The sequence below is a fragment of the Melospiza georgiana genome, chromosome 19 (genome assembly GCF_028018845.1).
Source record: "Melospiza georgiana isolate bMelGeo1 chromosome 19, bMelGeo1.pri, whole genome shotgun sequence".
Lineage (NCBI taxonomy): Eukaryota > Metazoa > Chordata > Aves > Passeriformes > Passerellidae > Melospiza > Melospiza georgiana.
In genome coordinates, this window is record NC_080448.1 from 12571440 (window position 1) to 12590019 (window position 18580).

The 18580-nt window shown below is 50.1% G+C and overlaps 1 protein-coding gene across 9 annotated transcripts in view; it reads right to left on the minus strand.

Moving 5' to 3' along the window:
- Nucleotides 1–18580, minus strand: part of MSI2 (musashi RNA binding protein 2) — a 197270-nt gene that overhangs the window by 19611 nt on the left and 159079 nt on the right. For 3 of the 9 annotated variants that reach the window (XM_058037331.1, XM_058037328.1, XM_058037334.1), the window contains exons 11-12: nt 6083–6145; nt 2391–2482 (exon numbers count right to left, since the gene is read on the minus strand). The exons of 1 other annotated variant lie outside the window; for it this stretch is intronic. In XM_058037331.1, coding sequence (XP_057893314.1) covers nt 2391–2482; nt 6083–6145 — 155 coding nt within the window. Of the gene's footprint in view, nt 1–2390; nt 2483–6037; nt 6146–15544; nt 17008–18580 lie in introns of those variants that run through there. 5 more of the 9 variants (XM_058037332.1, XM_058037327.1, XM_058037326.1 and 2 more) reach the window with 3 other exon arrangements.

The window sequence follows — 18580 nt, forward strand, 5'->3', positions numbered from 1 at the left end:
CAAACAGAAAAGATGCCTCTTTCATTATTATTATTTTTTAAATTGGGGTAGCAGACAGACAAGTAACTGTAGGGCTCCCAGTATGTCAGAAACAAGGCCAGAACCACCCATGGGAACGTGGAGTGGCTCCTCCAGAGCACATTCACCACCTGGGGCTGCTGCGTGCCGAGCCTGCTGATGGGATTCCCGCTCAAACCAGGATGATTTCCCTTGCTCCCACCCCTCCCCAAAGCCCCCAGTGTGGGGGCCCTGCCTGGCCACCCGCCGTGCTCCCCAGCAGGGGCTGCTCTGCCAGGGAGATAAGCAAAGGATAAAATCCAATGCAGCCATTAATTTCCCAGAGCATCACCCGCCAGGCTCTGTCAGACAATTACTGGCGTTCCAGTGGAGTGAGAAATTCCAGCCCCTGCTGCTCCCAAGTGGTCCACTCGTTAGGTTGTGGCTTTTGAGATTACATAGCCTGGATTAAACTTTATGTACTTTAATAGAGGAAAATAAAGAAGGGAGAACAATTCCACCAGAGCCACCATGCCACAAGGGAGTCCTCCCAGCAGGCAGCAGAAATCCCAAACTGGTTCATGGCTGGATCTTTGAAATGCTCCTCCTGACATCTCCATGAGCCCATGGCAGCTCCTCTCCCCCTGCACACACAGCCCAACCACTGTACCCATTTTATGGCCATAATTTGATAAATTATGAGTAGATCAGATTTTGGAGCACCTTCCTTAGGTGTCAGACAAGGTTTCCTCGACCCCATGAAATTTATCGCTCTGGTGAGTTTCAGGCACACTCCTGACTTCATCAGGTGCTGGGGTGCAATGAACAATGGGCTCCCCATTTCCCTGGAAAACTGAGATCCAAAGGGAACCTCATCCCTGCCTTGGCACACGGGTGTTCAGCTCCCTGGCAGCACCAGGGCCAGCTCAGCTCACCTTGCACCGTGTCAGCCCCAGCACTTGTTTGCTTGATTTACTCCATGTTCTATTAGAGGTAAGGAGCAGATACAAATCCTTAATTACACTGGAAAGCCCATTCTGGATATTTTATTTCTTTTGAAAGCCCTTGCTGCCTAAAGGGCATTAATGAGTGTGTGGCTCTGCCCAGCAGAGCAGGGAGAGGCTCCCACCCAGCACAGCTGGCTTTGGGGATGGCCAGGGCGTGGGGAGGAGGAGAGGGGTGACCACACCAGAGAGGAGCTTTTCTGCTCCCCACAGGGTGTTTTCTGACAAGCAGCAAACTAAACAACAAATAAAGCAAAGCCTAATTCGGGATCTCAATTACCATCTGTTGGATTTACTGACTGCAGCGCCGTCTCTGCGTTTTCCAAGTTTAGCACAGAAACCCAGGCAGGAGAAGCAAAGCCACTGCTGGCTCGTGGCACAGAGGATGAACTTGCCTCGAACTCCTCATGCTGATATTTATGAAATGTTAAATCTTCATTTAAAAATGTTCCCTTAAGCTGGGTGACATGGCAATGAGTACGACCCATCACTAGCTCGGCGTCTCTGTTGCATAATAAGATTTAAGGTTTATGACCTACAAACAATCGCTTGGTGGCTCAGGACAGGCTGCAGGGAGCCGCCTCACACACGGAATTATTGGATTCCCAAATGGAGTGATTTGCGTGTGGCACATCTGGTCTACGACCGCCAACGAATGAGTCTATGGGCTAATATGGACGAGTAACAGGCTGATGGAGAAACCATGATTGTAAAATGATTTGAAAAATATCTCGGGTTCTTTTGGATACAAAATAAAAATAAGAGAATACAGTTATAGTCAGTGTTTCAGCTCCTAGGGGGGTTAATTTGAATTTAAAAAAAAGGTCAGTTTTACTATCAGCATAAGAGCATGTGCGGGTTCTTGTACAGAGGGTATAGGTTGCCTACAGCCGGCTTCAATTTAAACTTCCAGATAATGGGATTTAACGAATAGGGCTCTATGGATCCAAGCCATCAGCAGCTCTCTGCTGTGTTATCCCTACGCTTTCAATCAGACCAAGGCTCTGCTTTTATCTGCCACGCTCGTTCGCGTTGATGGTGCCTATAATATCAACTCGACAATGCATGTTCTACAACTACATCTACTGCTACCAGTACGACTACTACAGTGCATGCATTTAGTTCAGTCCCACAGATACATACACTCTAAGAACAGGCAAGGGGAGATGTGAAATGTTTTACGGGACGACAGGTGTTTTGTTTTTTAAGTAAGGGAAATTAATAAAAAACATCAAAAGAAAGAAAGTGTACAAAAAAATAGAGACATTTCTCAAGAGTTGATATGAGTCGTTTCTTGAACCGTTTCGTCCGAACAAGCAAAAAACATGCAACCAGCTGCTACTAACAAGAAGCTGGACACTGAGAGAGGATTAATAGGTGTGGACAAACCTTCCCGCTGAGAGCGCTCAGAAGAGTGTTTGAGAGGAGGTGTGCACGTCCGAGTGTAAGAGAGGCCGGAAAGTTTGCCTCAGAGACACCCTCTCTCACAGCAGCCCCAACCAAGCAAGAGAGAAAACAACAAAACATAACTGCTCACACTCACCATCAAGGTCAGTAGCTCACGTTATGAGATTTGTTATAGCTGGCAAGTATAAAGTCCAGTAAGGGGTTGTTGGGGCGCAGGGCTCAAAGGCAGCACTGGCAAGCCGGGACTGGGGCCCAAAATCCAGATGTGCCAGGGGTTGGGGTGGGGAGCAGCCCCGGGTGCCGTGGCACTGCGCTGTCCCGCTGCGCCGAGTGCCACCAGCTGGCTCGGTGCCACAGCCTGCCCGAGGGAGCTGGGACAGGGCTGCACTCCTGTGGCCTTAGGGGTTTTGTCTCCAGTCCTCAGGGAGGAACAGCTGGTAGCAACAGGTTGGGAACTGGAAAAATCTCAGGCTTGTCAATGAACCAAAGAGGAAGGAACGAAAACCCTCTCCTGCCAAATTTTCCTCGTCTCGCTCTCCTGCCAGATGAACCCCTCCCATGTCAAATGCAAGAGGAAAATGTGCCCCCCCCATGACTGTATTTCAAAAAAAGCATTTACACGACAAAAATGTTTTACACGTAAAATGTCAGGTGGATTCAAAAGAAATGTGACACTGATAGTGAAGTTGTCTAGGAGGAGTTTGCAGCATTCAGACTTTTAACTTTGCTCATTTTCCGTGGCTCAGGTCCCAATTCATTAAAAAAATACAAGAATGGGTGAGGTTGTCAAAACCAGCAGAGGGATTCGGCAGCACAGCCCCACCCGGAGCGAATGGATGTGGCCAGAGCTGTGTCTGCTGGAAGGACCTCAGCTGTCCCCTCATCACTGGGATGTCAAACAGGGACGTGATTGATGCCGAGCAGCACGGCCGCGCTCACCTGCCGGCACGCGAGCAGCCACGCGGGACGGGAATTTATGGTGGCACTGAGCACGGGCACAGGGACACGGCCCCTTCTGCTGGCTCTAGGACAGACCTGCCGTGGCACAGAAGAACCTGTTTATCTAGCAAGGCCAGCTGGTGACACACTGCCATAGAAAAAGAAGGGGTGAGGGCAGGGAGGAGGCCCCGAGCAGCTCCCTGCTGACTCAGCAAACATGCAGGTGTCCCAAGAGGAGGAATGTCACCCCAGGGACAAAGCAAGGTGGTCAGTGCCCAGGGGCTTGGAGTGAGAGGGCTGCAGTTTCCTGGGGAGAACAAGACACGCACTGAAGGTGGATGCTCTCTGAGGGTGCTCAGTCTCTGTGCTGGCACTGATGCCAGGAAGGCGGGGAAGAGCCGGCGGGACGGGGCCAGAGAGCTGCTGAAGAGGCAGCAGGGACGGGGACATTGATGGCATGGACTGTCATCAATACCTTCCAGGAACCTCCTGGCCAGTGCTTGCTCTGTGCTGTGCTCCAGCAGCCCTGGGCAGAGCTCTCCCAGTGAGCTGGGGGTGGTGGGACGTGCCTGCCCGGGTGTTTGCCAGCTCTTTCCCATTTCCTGGCAGAAAGGGGTCAGTTAGGGCCAGCCGTGCTGTGCTCTGTGCTTTGGACCAGGCACGCGTGAAGGAGGGCTGTGCGAATTTGTGAAGGGAAAACAAAAACCCAACCGAAAAGAAGGAAAAAACCCCAGCCATTTTTCTTGTAATGAATCGGGCCCGTACACTGCAGCGCAAGATCGATCGGACTCCACTGCTCCTGGATACAATTCACTACCATTGCTGATGGAGTGGCAAACCCAGGATGTCCCTTCCAAAACCAGCTCTGGATGGAGATGACTCTACAGAAACCCCCCGTTCCCAGACCAGGCTTGGTGCAGATGTGAGCGGGGCCGGTGACAAACCCACCTTCCTCCTTGAGACCTCAGGGCTGGGGCGGGACGGGGGCTCTTTGGATTCAGTTTTGGGGGTTTTGCCAGTTTTGTGCACGCAGGCAATTTTGAGGCTTGAAAAGACATTTCCAAACACCATACTGCTCTTTAAACTTGCCAGAAAGGGTGTTGTTAATTTAGGGTTAGATTTAGTTTCGTATTGCAACTTCAAATCAAAAAACAAAAAAACTGAAAAAACAAATCAGAAAACCCAACAAAAGAGAAACCAAAAAACACTCAAATTAAAGACAAATGATTTTCAGGCACAGAATTGATCAATGCTCAGTTCAGTTGTAAATGGGCACCAAAAGCACTCCGATTAAAAAAAATAATAATAATAATAATCAGGGAAGCAACGTTAATCCAGCCAAACCCTCTGTGCCTTGCTAAGGGGCAACTCACCAGGTCTGTTTGCACGTAAAACAAAACCTGAAGGGCAAAACATGAGGAAGAGGCAGAAACAATGAGGTCTGTTTTCCTGGAAGCATATGCAAAAGCAATCTTGGGATTTGTTTGGGCTTGGGGTATTTTTTTTTCCCTCTTTGGGTTTGTTTTTGCCGCTCCGTGCCGGGGCAGTAGGAGAAGCTGGGAATGGGGGATCCCCACAACCAGGCTGGCAAGTCACCCCTTAGGCGCTCTCTACATGCCACAGGATGGAACTGGTACAGAGAGTCCTTTGTAGCCTGCAAGCAGTGCCAGTTTGCATGGAACGGAGTTCTCCTGGTGTCTTTCTCTGCCCTCACGGCCCCAGGCTCTCGCCGAGCCAGGCCTGGGCCTGCGCCCACCTCTGCGCCCTCACGCACTCGGGGCTTTTCGGGAGCGCCTGCCTCCTTAACCTGGCACTGTCCGAAGAGCCACGAGCGCCCAGCTCAGCCCCGAGTGAGCTGGGAGGCGCTGCCAGCCCCGCGTTCCCTGGGGACACGCTGGCACAGGGGACACGGGGCTGGCAGCGGCTCTGTCCCACAGCGGCTCCATCGCGGCCTGCTGCGGGAGCCCGCGGCTCACTGAGGGCTGCTCTGAACTCTGCCACCTGAGCCAAGCGCTGATTCACTTCTTTACAAAATTTAAACCTAAGGCAGCAACGGCAATTGGCAACCATTTATTTCTTTGTTTCCCTTAAGGGGAAAAAAAAAGTAAAGAGTTTTCAGAAGGACAGAAGAAAAGCTTTGTGGTTCCTCATGGAAGCAGTGGGGTGGGAGCAGGCAGGGATGGTGAACTGTCAGCTGTGTGCTGGTGACAATGGCACCAGTGATGCCAGCCCAAGATGCCCCGTGCTGGCCATGGTGGAGGAGGTGACAGCGGCCCTGGGCACGGCGGGAGCACCCAGAGCTGCTGCCACCACCTCAACCCAACACCAGCTTCCTGTGAGAAACCAAAACTTTTCTTCTGAAAAGACAAATTGATCTTTTTTGAGGTGTCTTTTAGAGCCTCGAATTTAAACCCAACAAATAAAGAAACCAACGCAATAAAGGAATAAAGAAAGAAACAAATTGGAATATCTACCCTGGTTTTGGCAGTTCTCATGCCAATCTCCTGCAGGTGCTCCAGCCCCCGTGGCCTCTGCTTGTAGTTTGGCTTTGGATTGGGATTGATTACTTATTTTTTCTCTAATTTTTTTTCATTTTGATTGATTGTTTTCAGGTCCCCAGGATAAGTGTGAGGAAAATCAGAGAAATGATGGAGAGCTGCAGCCACACAGAATACCGACAGAGCTTTTACCTGACCCTGCACTCTGAGGGTTTGCTCTTCCACGGGCCCCCCTACCTGATCCTCTTGCTGCCGCCACGGCTGCCGCTGCTACTGGTCCGTAAGCCGCTGCTGGGAAACCTGGCCGTGGAGAAAAGGAGAAGGGTAAAGACACAGGCCAGTGGGCACCACGAGTCCCTGAGGGCACCTGGAGCTGCCAGCCTGGCTCTCCGTGCCACCTGGGCACAGCCCAGCCCTGGCCAGTGCCCGCTGCTGCACAAATCCCCTGGGCACAAGAGCAATGGCCGTGGCACAGCCTGGAGCCAAGGAGGACAGGCTGGAGGCACAGCCTGCAGCTCTCAGCTCGTGCCTCCGTGCTCCTGCAGGAACAGGGTCAGCCCGCTCCACACACAACCAGGGAATTCTCCTCCAGGCTTATTTGCAGGTGATAATAACGTGCTGGTCTACAGACAAAGCAGGAATGGGACAGATGAGGAGGTCCTCATGTCAAGATCACAAATTTGCTGGGATCAAGCAGAAAAAATTCAATGGAATGTAGTTTAAGAAAGAAAGAAAGAAGAAAAGAAGGAAAGAAGTAAAGAAAGAAAGAAGGAAAGAAGTAAAGAAGTAAAGAAGGAAAGGAAGGAAAAAGCTCTTGAGAGCAAACCAGCCGCAGATCAAGGAGCTCTATGACATCTCCCCTGCTCCAGGGAACTGAGCCCTCACAGAGGAATGGAATGCTGCCAGCAAGATTTACTTAATTAACATTCAAAAGATCTGCCAGAGATTGTAACTTTCAATATATGTATTTTAAGAGGGCAGTGGCAAAGTCCAGGCAATGAGCAAGAACCCCAAACCCCAAGGTCAGTGATGCCAGAGAGGTTCCTGGTCCCTGGGGGCTCCAACTGCTCCTGCCACCCGACAGGACAAGCCTGGGGTGGGCACCACAATGGAACCTGGTCCTTGGGTGGGCACCAGGACCATGATCACAGCTGCTTTGCAAGGCTGAGGAACCACAGGAGAGCAACTGAGGCACTGAGAAAGAGAAGAGAGAGAGAGCCCAGCACACTACAGCCCACTACCTCCAGCACTATGGCTCAGCTACAGCTCAGCTACCAGGCCAAGGAGCAGAGCACTAGGCTAGAATAACTTGAAGCTACTTAAAACATCAATCAAAAAAAGACATACTTGCATTTAAATATGGTAATAGGGCTGCTGGGGGGAAAAAAACATAGCACAGGTAAATGTATGCAGAGCATCCCCAGGGTGGTGCTCCTCAGAGAGCAGCACTGCACAGCCAGCCTGGCCCTCTGGTGAAGCTGGAAACTGCTGCAGCCTGTGTGGAGTGGGATGTGGGGGAAGCACATCCATGCTGGGGGATGCTGTAACCAGGGCTGAACCTGAGTGCTAAACTCCCTCTCACTGGATCCCATCAGCCCTGGCTGGGTCCCCCCACACATGACTAGGGCTGGAGTGGGAGGACTTTGGTGTTAGGAGTAAAACCACCCTCCAAAGAGCAAGGAAAGCGTGTGCAGGACAAGGGCTGAGGCTCTGGGGCTTCATTTCCATGCAGAGCCATGTCTGGGCCAAGCTCTGGCCCTCCCACTGCGCTCAGAGCTGGCACTGTCCCCTGTCCCTCCCTGCCCACCATGGCCCAAGAGCAGTGCCCTCAGCGTTCCCATGGCACCTCCACCACCAGCTGGCCACCCACAGATCTCTCATTTGGAGGCTCCAGGGGCTCCCTAAACCATCCATAGGAGCTGTGGATTTTCCATGGAATAAAATGCCTCTGCCAAAACCAATCAAATACCCTTCAAATCACCAAGCATCCCCTGAGAACAGCACAAAAAACAGGGCTGGAAAGTTTGTTTCTCTTGTTCAGCTGCCAGGGACACTCAGGATCTATTTGAAATGCAGGACAAAAAGTTTTGCCATGCAAAAGAAGAGTGAAATAACAAGGGTGGAGGAGGCGCTCCACGGAAAGAGCCCGAACAAAGGCTCCCTTATTGCATTCCAGTGGACAGATGTGTGAAAAATTAATCCCTGCGCCCCTGCAGAAAGCTTTTATCCCAGTTCTGAGATAAAAGCATCCCTGAGACACGGCACTCCAAACAGCTGCAGTGTGAGCGCTGCTCTCCGTGCGGGAGCGCCGCAGGCAGGCGAGCAGGGGATGGAAACTGGGATTGATTGTCAGGATTGGCCAAACCCTCACCGACACACTCACAGGATGGCTCCAGCTCTGGAGGATCCCCCATCAATCCAGCCCTCTGAAAGCAATCGATGCCCTGCTAAAATGCCCTTTGCCAGGCACCACGTCCACGGGCTGGCTCAGCTGGGAGCAGCTCCCCTGTCCCTGCTGCTGAGCCACTAATGCTGTGTGACCTCCACCACTGTGCCAGCACTGTGCCAGCTCACTGTGCCACCTCAGCAGAGACGGGCAGCTGACACCACCCTGCTCTGCCCGGCAGGGATCCCAGCAAGGAGAATTTGTGGCCAGCAGAGAGAGAGAACAGCCCCAGTGGCCCTCAGCAATGCCTGGGAAGGGCAGGCATCTCCAGGAGACAGCAATGGCATTGGGGATGCTGCTGTGGGGCACCCCCAGGAGCACAGAGGTTTCTGGGGTGCCAGCAGCCCCTTTGCTCCCAGTTCATTTTAACCAGCAGCTCGGAGCTGACTGGGTGCCAGCAATGGGTGCCTGGACCAGAGTGCCTCGAAGCCAAGGGGAGCACGGATGGCAGCACCCCTGGGTCCCAGCCTGGACAATCAGGAGCATGGCCAGCACCAGCCCCACTCCCTCTGAGCCTTCTCAAGTCACCTGGAAAATCACAAGGGTGGAGGGAGAGCTCAGCTCATTCCCAGTGTTTGTTTTAAGCTCCGATTCCTGCTCAAATGACCCCTGTGCTTTGTGTGCCCACAGCTGCCCAGAGGAAACAAAGCCCAGAGCCATTGCAGAGCCAGCAGTGTCCACTTAAAGCACTGCAATTAGAAGGTATTTTACAATAAACGCTTTGCTCTGGGCTCACACACTGTCCAGGAAAGCCCTGAGGATTCACAGCAATTTCATGCTCTCTCATTGCTCAGAATGAGCCAAAACCAGCGTTCCAAGTGCAATTCTTCACAGATAAATTTTCCTGCTTCCTGCATCAATAGTTTCACTTTAAACAGCGAAGCAGTGAGGGAAGATGGACAGATCTGGGTTAAGTTCTTTGCCCTGAGCTCCCAGACTCAGTCCATGGCTGCTGTTGTCTCTCCAAGGTGAGTTTGGGAGAAGGGGGATCCCAGGATGGCACAGCCCTGAGCAGCACTTGGGGCTGGAGCACACACACAGTGCCCTGCTCTGGGCACTGCTGCAGTGGGAGCCCAGGATTTAGCAGATTTCCAGGGGCTTTGTGAACAAATCTGGCAAGCACAATGCTGCCTGAGCAGGGCAGTGTTCACACGGGCTTTAGGGACTCATAGATCTCTGCCCTGCTCCATCTCCCGCTCTGGTGGGACCATTCCTTCTTCAATCACTGAGTTCTCCTGCCCTCCAGCCTGGGCTTGGCCACAAAGGAATAACCCAAGAACCATCTGCACCCCTTCCTGCAGCTCTGGCTCTAAGGGAAATCACTGACTCCTGCCCTCATCAGCCTTTGCAGACCCCAAAAATCTTGCATCCTCAAAGCACACACAACCCTATCCTTGACAACCAGTCAGACAACAGGAATCAACCCAAAAAAAGGACACATCACAAAATTAGTCCTTACATCAAAAAATGTAATGCAAAGCATTTCTTCTTAAATGGCCAAAGCACTTGGGCACCTGAGGTTGCATGTTCAGACTTCAGCAATGAGCAAAGGGATTTAAAACAAGGAAATGGAAGCTGAGATGCCCAAATCACCACCTGGCTTCAGAAAATAGCCCAAATCATGGAAGAGGCACAGAGAATTAAATAAAAGCCACCATGAAGCTGCACCTAAGCAGCAACCCCGTTGCTCTGTGCTCATGGGGAGTTTGGAGTGCTCACACACGAGCACCAGACTGGTCTGTGCTGGGTCTTTTGGGAGTCCCTGTGCTGAGGACATCGAGCCCAGAGGTTCCTTCACCCCCCAGCACTTCACTCCTTACACCCCTGGTGCTCCCCAGTGGCTGACCTGAACCCCAGCCCTGCAGGAGGGGCACTGGATCTCCATGGAGAGAAGTGCAAAGGCTGGAACATGAATTCCTGTGCAGGCTGAGTGGGGAGAGGAGCTGGGGGGCTGATCCCCCCTTCTCAAGCTGAGTTCCCAGGGGCTGATCCCCCCTTTGCAAGCCCAGTTCCTGGGGCTGATCCCTCCTTCTCAAGCTGAGTTCCCAGGGGCTGATCCCCCCTTTGCAAGCCCAGTTCCCAGGGGCTGATCCCCCCTTTTCACACAGAGCTCCTGGGGCTGATCCCCCCTTTTCACACAGAGCTCCTGGGGCTGATCCCCCCTTTTCACACAGAGTTCTCAGGGGCTGATCCCCCCTTTTCACACAGAGTTCCCAGCAGCTTTGATCAGCCTGAGAAGCTGCACCAGGCTCACAGCTGTCATTTCAGATGGGTTCTCACTTGCATTATTCTTTCCATTAGGCTGTGTTATCCTCTTTGGAGAATCTTTAGGCTTCATTTCAAAAGTATCAGAGACTCAAAACCATGAAGCAGAAGAGCCTGGTAGGTTTTTTTTGAAGGCTGGCAGGCGTGGGTCCAATTTACCGGGCAAAAATGTCGTCTTTAATGGTGAACACACACAAGGGAAAGCTCCATCCCAAAACAATCCCTTTATGTTTAAACCCTTCATCTTCCAGGCTCTCTGTCTCACACTCCCCCTCCCTTTCTATAAGGAAACACAAATGAGAAAGAAAAAAAAACCTGCTACTACTCCAAGGTTGAGATGAAGAACTCAGTGCTGAATATTTTGAGAAGAACATACACCCAGAGAAATCAAATGTTCCCTAGAACTGATCAAAGATCGGGGTTCTACCACATCATTCACAACTCATTACCACGGTTTAGTAGCAATTAACTCCTTGGGATTTGATTGCAGACTCTATGAAGCTTTCTCAAAGTTTGCAGAGTCTCTGAGGCTCCTCCATCCCAGCACAGCTGAGGAACAGCACCCAGCAGAGCAGGGCAGAGCTCCAGGGAAACAGGACGGTGCTTTCCTAAGGGCCTGATCGATTCTATTAACACTTCCAGTGTGTCCAAACCGGCTGGCTCTGACTCCTGCATTGAAACAGACCCTGAAGTGCTTCCCTTTGTCTTTTTCCACTGGGTTACATCAACCTTGTTAAAAAAATCAGGGAATTTCATCCAGAACACACATCCACGTGCATCATGGACCCTCATCCCAGAGCCTCTGCACCACCCAGGGCACAGCCTGGACCAGGTCTGATACCCTCCATGTCTGTTTGCAGATGGATCTTATGCTGAGCAAATATTCCCATTCTGGAACTTCAACAAAACAATAAATCCCAAATATAGTTCATTCAGAATTTGGCACTTCCACTTTATGTACAGTAAATGACCCATTTTTCAGCTGTTGGGACTCTCAGGCCATGATCCTTTTAGGAGGAGAATGGTGCATTTCTGCCCAGTAATTACTTCATGCATCAGTGAGACAAAGCTTTGTTTGTCCCCAAATTATCATTCTGTGGCATTTCAAGTGCAATAACCCTTTTGCAGTTATTTCACTATACTGAAAACTGGGAAACTTCTCAAAGGCAAACAGTTTGTTTTAAAAAAAGCCACTTATTCATAAAACCACAAACCAAGAAGCAAAAGCTGGTAGCTGGTTTAGGTTAACAACATCCAATACCCAACCTAACCCTGCCCTCTGGCAGTTTGAAGCCATTCCTCCCTGTCCTGTCCCTCCAGGCCTTGTTAATAGTCTGTCTCCATCTTTCCTGTAGGCTGCCCTGAAGCCTTCTCTACCCCAGGAAGAATAATTCCAATCCTCCCAGCCTTTCCCTGTAGGAGAGGTGCTCCATCCCTTTCATATCCTGGTGGCTTCCTTTGGACTCACTACCACTGATTTTAAAGGCCAAAGCCAAACACTGATCACAGATTTTTAATCAACAAGTTAAGTGCAAAGGCAAGGAAGGCTGCAGGGGCAGGAGCTCACTGGCCCCAGGTAAGCAGCTCTGAATTTCTGCATTTCAGTCACCTGCTGCTGGATGAACAAGGGCAGGGTAGATGGAAGCACATTAAGGCACCTATCTGGAGTTCAGCAACGTGGCACTGATTTGCTTCAAGCCTCATTTCCGCTGCTCTGATGGTAAAGAAAATGAGCTGTTTGGTTAAGCTGCTTGTCTCAATTTTTATGAATGACCCAAACTATCTGGGTAAGTGTTATTTAAAGACAGGTCCTTGATGATGAACAAAGGCATAAAAAGAACTCGTGTCTGGAGGCTGAAGCTGAAAAAAATTCAACACAAAGAGGCAACTTCATAAAAGAGAAGGCAGTAAATCACAGGACAAGGTTAGCAGAGGGTGGGGAACTCTTCACCACTCACATGCAGCTCACCCAGCACAGCCATCACTGGCAGACAGGGACATTCCCAGTGCCCCACTGCAGAGCTGCCACTCGCATTCCATAATCCATGTTATGAGAGAGGTCACAGGAGAGATTGGGATGCTGAGCCCAGAGATCCTCAAGGCATTGCTGCAGCAGCTACCAGCACTGCTCCTGGGCAAGGCAGGATCTGGACGCTCCTCAGTGGCCAGCTGGAAACCTACTGCTAAAACATTCACATTTGAATGTTTCTGTGCTGTAAGGAGACACATCTTGTCCAGTTCTTTGTAACCCCAGCCCCAGTTTTGAACAGCTTTAGTCAACAATTGTCTCTGCAGAGGCACAAGGCAGGGGAGCCATGGTGCTCGGACACAGAATTCCCTAGGGCAGGATGGGCACTACCAGAGCACACTCCTCCCTCTGCAGGGTTATCCATGTTTTCCTCCACACACCAGTGTTTGTGTTACGCCTCTTTACTCCTGTGAGTAATTGCTCTCATTAACCCTCCTGGTCACTGCAGCTGTGGCCTGTTCTCAGCTGAATCCATCGCCCCAAAACACACAGAGCTCTACAGACACCAGCAGCTTTGGTTCTTTTCCTTTTCTCTCCTCTCTGCACCTTCAGGATCACTCATTTTCAGGGCAATGAACCTCAAGTTTTAAAGCCTCTGACACCAGGCACAGATCAGTGAGCAGCCAAGAACAGGACAATCAGTGTTCAAGTTCAACATTTGAGATGTTCTTATTTCTCAGTTATTCAAGTTATAAGTGGAGAAAAGTCTAATGAAGGACCTGGACAGTTTTGGGCCTCAGCCAGACATGATATACAGCCAAACCTCCAGAGCAGCCTCACTCACAGTGAGAGGATGGGGCAGGAAAAGGGGACAGGCTCCACTGTCACCAGCCACACTCTGCTGCCACTGACAGTGCTGGGAGCCAGACCATCAGCACAGACCAACAGCTTCTCTCTGGAAAATCTCACCCCAAATCTCACAATAAGGTTACTTTCAGGGGTAGGGGGAAATAGAAGATGAAAAAAGCCTTTTACACAATTCTCTGCAACATCAAAATCCACAGCTTTCCTCAGAAAAACCGTGCCTTAAAGGCAAAGGTGCTTCAGCTCTGCTCAGAATCAGAGAACAGCTCTAGAGACCATTTCTTCCTGCAAGAAAAAACAATAATCTAAGCAGAACTTGAAGGAGAACCTTCTGTCTGGAGATTTATGGGCTCTGCTATATTAATTTCTCAGTATGCTGTCTGCAGCTCCAGCTGCTCCTCCCTCCAGGGATGCGCCTGCAACGGGAACGGCCCCTCCTCAGCACAACACCCAAAAGCTTAATTTTAAACCAGGTCCAGTCTAAAGGCTTTGTTTTCAGGCTGGAGGCTGAAATGGAGAGGTGGGAAGAGGTAACTCAGGTGGTTCCAAGAGACTCCAAATGCACTCTGTAAAGCAGTGATGCCATGCAGATGCAGTGATGTGTTCAAACAAGGCATGCAGGGCAGGGGACAGCAGAGCAGGCTTAAGCAGTTAAGAAAGGGTTAGACAAAGGAGTGAGAAAAATCTCCAGCTCTGTTCCACGTCTCTTGCTGGTACAAGGCTTAACTAACTGAACAATTTAAAATAGGTTTTACATTTCCTCCTCCCATTTTGCAGCTGCCACCAGGTCCTCCTCTTCTGAACGTTACGTTTGATCATTCCAGTACCACGAGCAGACAAACTTTGCTCCCATCAGTAAATGTTCTACAAGCCTCACACATGTGTGACAGTGCTTGAAGAGTGCTTTACAGAGCTGACCCCTGTTAATACACACGTCCTCACTCCCTGTGGGTACAGAAGCCATGGGCAGGCTGCACTTTAAAATCCCTTTACCCACCAGAGCAGGAGGCTGGGCGCCCCAGCACAGGGCAGTGTGTCCTGGGGACTTGAAGCACCCCATGCCCCAGGCTGGTGTTCTACAGCACTGCAGTGGGACAGGGGGAATGGCTGGCTTCTGGGATGCTGCAGCCACATCCTTTTCCATCCCCACTGCACTCCCCTCTTTGAGGTGATTAACCAAGGGGAACCTGTGCAGCAGAACTTGCATCGGGGTGTCCTAAACCCAGACACAGGAACCTCCTGCCCTCTCCTCCTCCTCTCACGACACCATGACAAAGAAGCCTTGAGCACAACATAACAATTCCCCTTATCTTTGGCACCAGTTCCTTCTCCTCACCTGGAAAATTCCTATTTTCTAGTTCTTCCCTCCTAGGGGAGCACCACACATAACTGTACACACGATACCTCCCTGCCCGCACTGATGGCTGAACACTGTGGGACTGGCATTGGGAAAGAAAGTCAATTAAACTCAACAGAAAGTTGGTTTAAATGCTCTAACAGTAACAAACCCCATCAGTTTGAGACTTTGAACCATCCTGTGCTGCATTTCCACTGCCCCAGGCACTGCAGGAGCGTGACCCAAGGCTGAGCCCATGGCCTTTGCAGCACCAGTATTAATAAGCAAATATATTTCCCTCAGCTCTGCAAAGTTTGTGAAAATATTTGTTTTCCTCACCTCTCACCATATACAAAGGTTTTAATAAGCTTTAACAAACATACAAGCAAACAAACCCTTAATTAAAATAAATAAATTAAATTTCTAACCTGAAGGCTTCTATGAAACTTTGACAATCCCCAAGCACTCAGGTGATAATGGGAGAAAATATAACTGGGATAAAGGACAGTGCAGAACATCCCACCACAGTGTGAAGGACCAGGGGGATGCTGCAATTTCCTCTCTCCCCAGTTAGGAGTACATTTTGTCTTTTCTTTGGGTATAATTTTTGCTGTAAACACACCTTGCATGTAACTGTTCCTCTGCAGGTTCTTCAAACAGTGGGTCACACGTTTTGAGTGATGATTTTATTCTTTTATTCAACTGTCATTGGTACTGGTTATTTGGGGTGTCCAAACCGAAATATTAAAATTGCAAGCTAAGAGAGCAGCAACACAGCAGATCCTTTGTAAACAATTTATTATTATTTTCTACCTCAGTTACTTACAGGAAAAAAAGTCATAAAAAAGAAAAAAAAAGGAAAAAAAAAAGAAAAAAAAAAAAAAAAAAAGAAAAGCACAGATGGACTATTTACAAAAAATGAGAAAATTCACAATAGCCGAAATGTTTGCAAATCATGCACACTAAGACAAGTTCACAAAAGCAAAGCAATTCATAGCAAAAAACCCCAAACAAAATAATAAGAAGCCATACAGATTAAAAAAAGCTATTGCCTGCAGAAAAGTCAAAAGAAAACTACCCAAGTATTACATCAAGCATCTTTAATGAAATGAACAGCACAGCCATGGATTGTAGAGCCTTTGACACTGACATTTTAAACAAGTGGATTAACAAACATTGAAATGCATTACAGTTCTACTGTAAGCATGCACCATACTTCTCACAAACTTATCCAATGGGTAGCAACACTTCAGGAAGAGCAGAATTTAAAGAGAATGGTGTTTTCTACCCAAAAGTCCAGAATCTGGTCGTGTTAAACAAAGCCAATGGATGGAGGCGTGCAGCTCTCCTGCCACGTGCATGGGGATGAAGGGGCGCAGGGCGATGCAGCTGAAGCAGGGAAAGCTTGGCCACAATTTAGGAAATTTGCCCATGATTTGCAAGCAAAGTTTGGAAGGAGAAGCAGCTGCAGGGAGTGTGCAGGACCATCGCTGGTCAGACTTAGATCAAAGAATCAGAGAAACCCAGACTGGTTTGGGTTGGAAGGGACCTCAAAGCTCACCCAGTGCCAGCCCTGCCACGGCAGGGACAGCTCCCACTGCCCCAGGCTGCTCCGGGCCCTGCTCTGGGGCAGGAATTGCTGTGGGGGCAGCAGCAGCCCTGAGCCCCTCTCACCATGGCCCTGGTGGGGTGTGGCAGCTCCCAAGGAGCCCCAGGCCAATGGGGCAGGCGTGGGGCTGTGACACACAGAGGGGGGGCACAGCTGGGTACCACAGCCCTGCCAGGGACAGGGGACACCCCTCGGCGTGGGGTTTGTGCCACTGCTGGATGTCACCACGTTAAAGAGCACCAGCCACTCTCTCTGTGAGACCAAATCAACCCAATCATCCTCCTTGCTGCGTCAATAAAATGATTTCTACGAAGTTTGTGAGAAGTCATGCCTTCGGAACGCCCCTGACCCCGTCCTTGTGAGTTACATTCCAAGTGGGCATTAAAAACTCATAACAAAGCAGAGGAAAAAAATTAAAAAAAAAAAATAAAAAGCAAACTCAAAGCAGTGAGGATATGGAGCCTTTAAAAAAATAAAAATAAAATAAAAAGTCCAGTCAATCAAACCAGCCAGTAAGAGCAGCAATTTTTCAGTGGACATTGATATTAAACATGGACCACCCAGGCTTTCTCTGTCTCTCTCTCATTAGCACTGTAGTAAACCCCGATTAATTTGTTATGCATCTTTAAGAACTAGTTGATAAAAATTATGTCTTGTGAAATCGGCAAATAGTCTGCAAAGTGAAATAAGAACAGAAATTAATAGATTAAACTGAAAAGATAAGTCCCAGAAATAAAAAAAAAAAAAAAAAAAAAAGAAGATACACAGAAAGGGAATGATTGCAATTAAAATAAAAAATAAAAGAGGCAATGTACTGCACGAGGAAGGGCTGGGAGGAACAATGGGATAGGAGGAGATAGAGAGTTGCCAAAGGGGTGTGTGCCTTGTCCCTGGGGCCAGGGGCTGTCCCATGCCATGGGAGAGGACAAGGGGCAGCCCCTGAGGGACAGGGACAAGGCAATGGGAATGCAAACAGGTGGGTCATGGCAGAACTCCTGGGAGCAGCCCAGTGTGTGGCTGAACATTTTTCTGTGTATTTGTACCGAGGCTGCACCACCAGGGCAGCAGGCAGGGGAAGCTCTCGCACCCAGGATGCTCCTGCAGAAAAGCCAAGATCTCCCCCCAAAACACAACACTGAGGTTTAAACCTGACACCTCCCTCCTGCCCTGCTCCTGAGAGGCTCCCTGGTGCCAAGCTGTGCCCTGTGGCCCTGGGCTCTCTGCCCCAAACACTGCAGCAGAGGGGACAGCCCATCCTGCCCCATCCCCAGCACTGCGGACAGCCCATCCTGCTGCTGCACCACTCCCCACCCCACACCTCCAGCCAGGACACTCCAACGGGCTGTGATTGTGGAGACCTGAGCCCAAACCACCTGAGAAACTCCCAACGACTCTGGAAAGCTTCTCCCTGCTGCTAAGGAGGAACTGATGTGAGTGGGAGGGGAGCAGAGGAGCTCCGCAAGGTGAGACAGGGCCCTGAGCATCTCCTGCTCTCCTGCACTGACCCACAGCTTTCTGTGGGGACAACACACCTGGATTTATCTTCCATATTCAATCTCTGCAGGAGACTGAAAATAACCAGCAGTAACTGAACTCCTGCTTTGGTAAAAACAGGCCCTGAATAAAAATACATCTAAGGAGGGGTCGAGCCAAAGGTGCCTTTGCTGTCAGTGAGCAAACACGGTCGCTTTAGACATGTTTGTAATTAAACTCATCTAACCTCTGCAGATTTCTGACATTAAACCTATCAAAGGAGTCTCTCCTTCAGTGCCTTTGTATGAATCAGCTGGTCCATGGAACTGTGAGCAGTCAGAGCCTGACACAACACACAAACACCTGCTGAAGCCTCCTCCAAACAGCTCCTGCCAGACCAGACTGTCCTGCTGGTTCCAGAGGAACCAGAGGTGCTGTCACCTGCACCTGGGGACAGCTGCCATGTCCCCACCAGCCCTGTGCCACCCCAGCAGCTCTGCTGAATGCCTGACTCCCCAGCTGTTTCAGTCCCGGTGGGAAGATGTACCACAGGTGGGAAGAGGTGGCTCAGCTTCCAGAAGAGCCCTGGCATTTGTGAATTGGAGTAAACAAACCCTCACAGGGCTGTTCCCCTCGGTGTTAGCAGTCCTGCAAGAAACAGCCGCACCATAACCCCATGCCAAGGACCCTGCTCACCCTACAGATGACAACAATCTGCATTTTTCCACAGCAGGGTCCCATCCTGATGACCTAGGGCTGCACACACGCTTGCC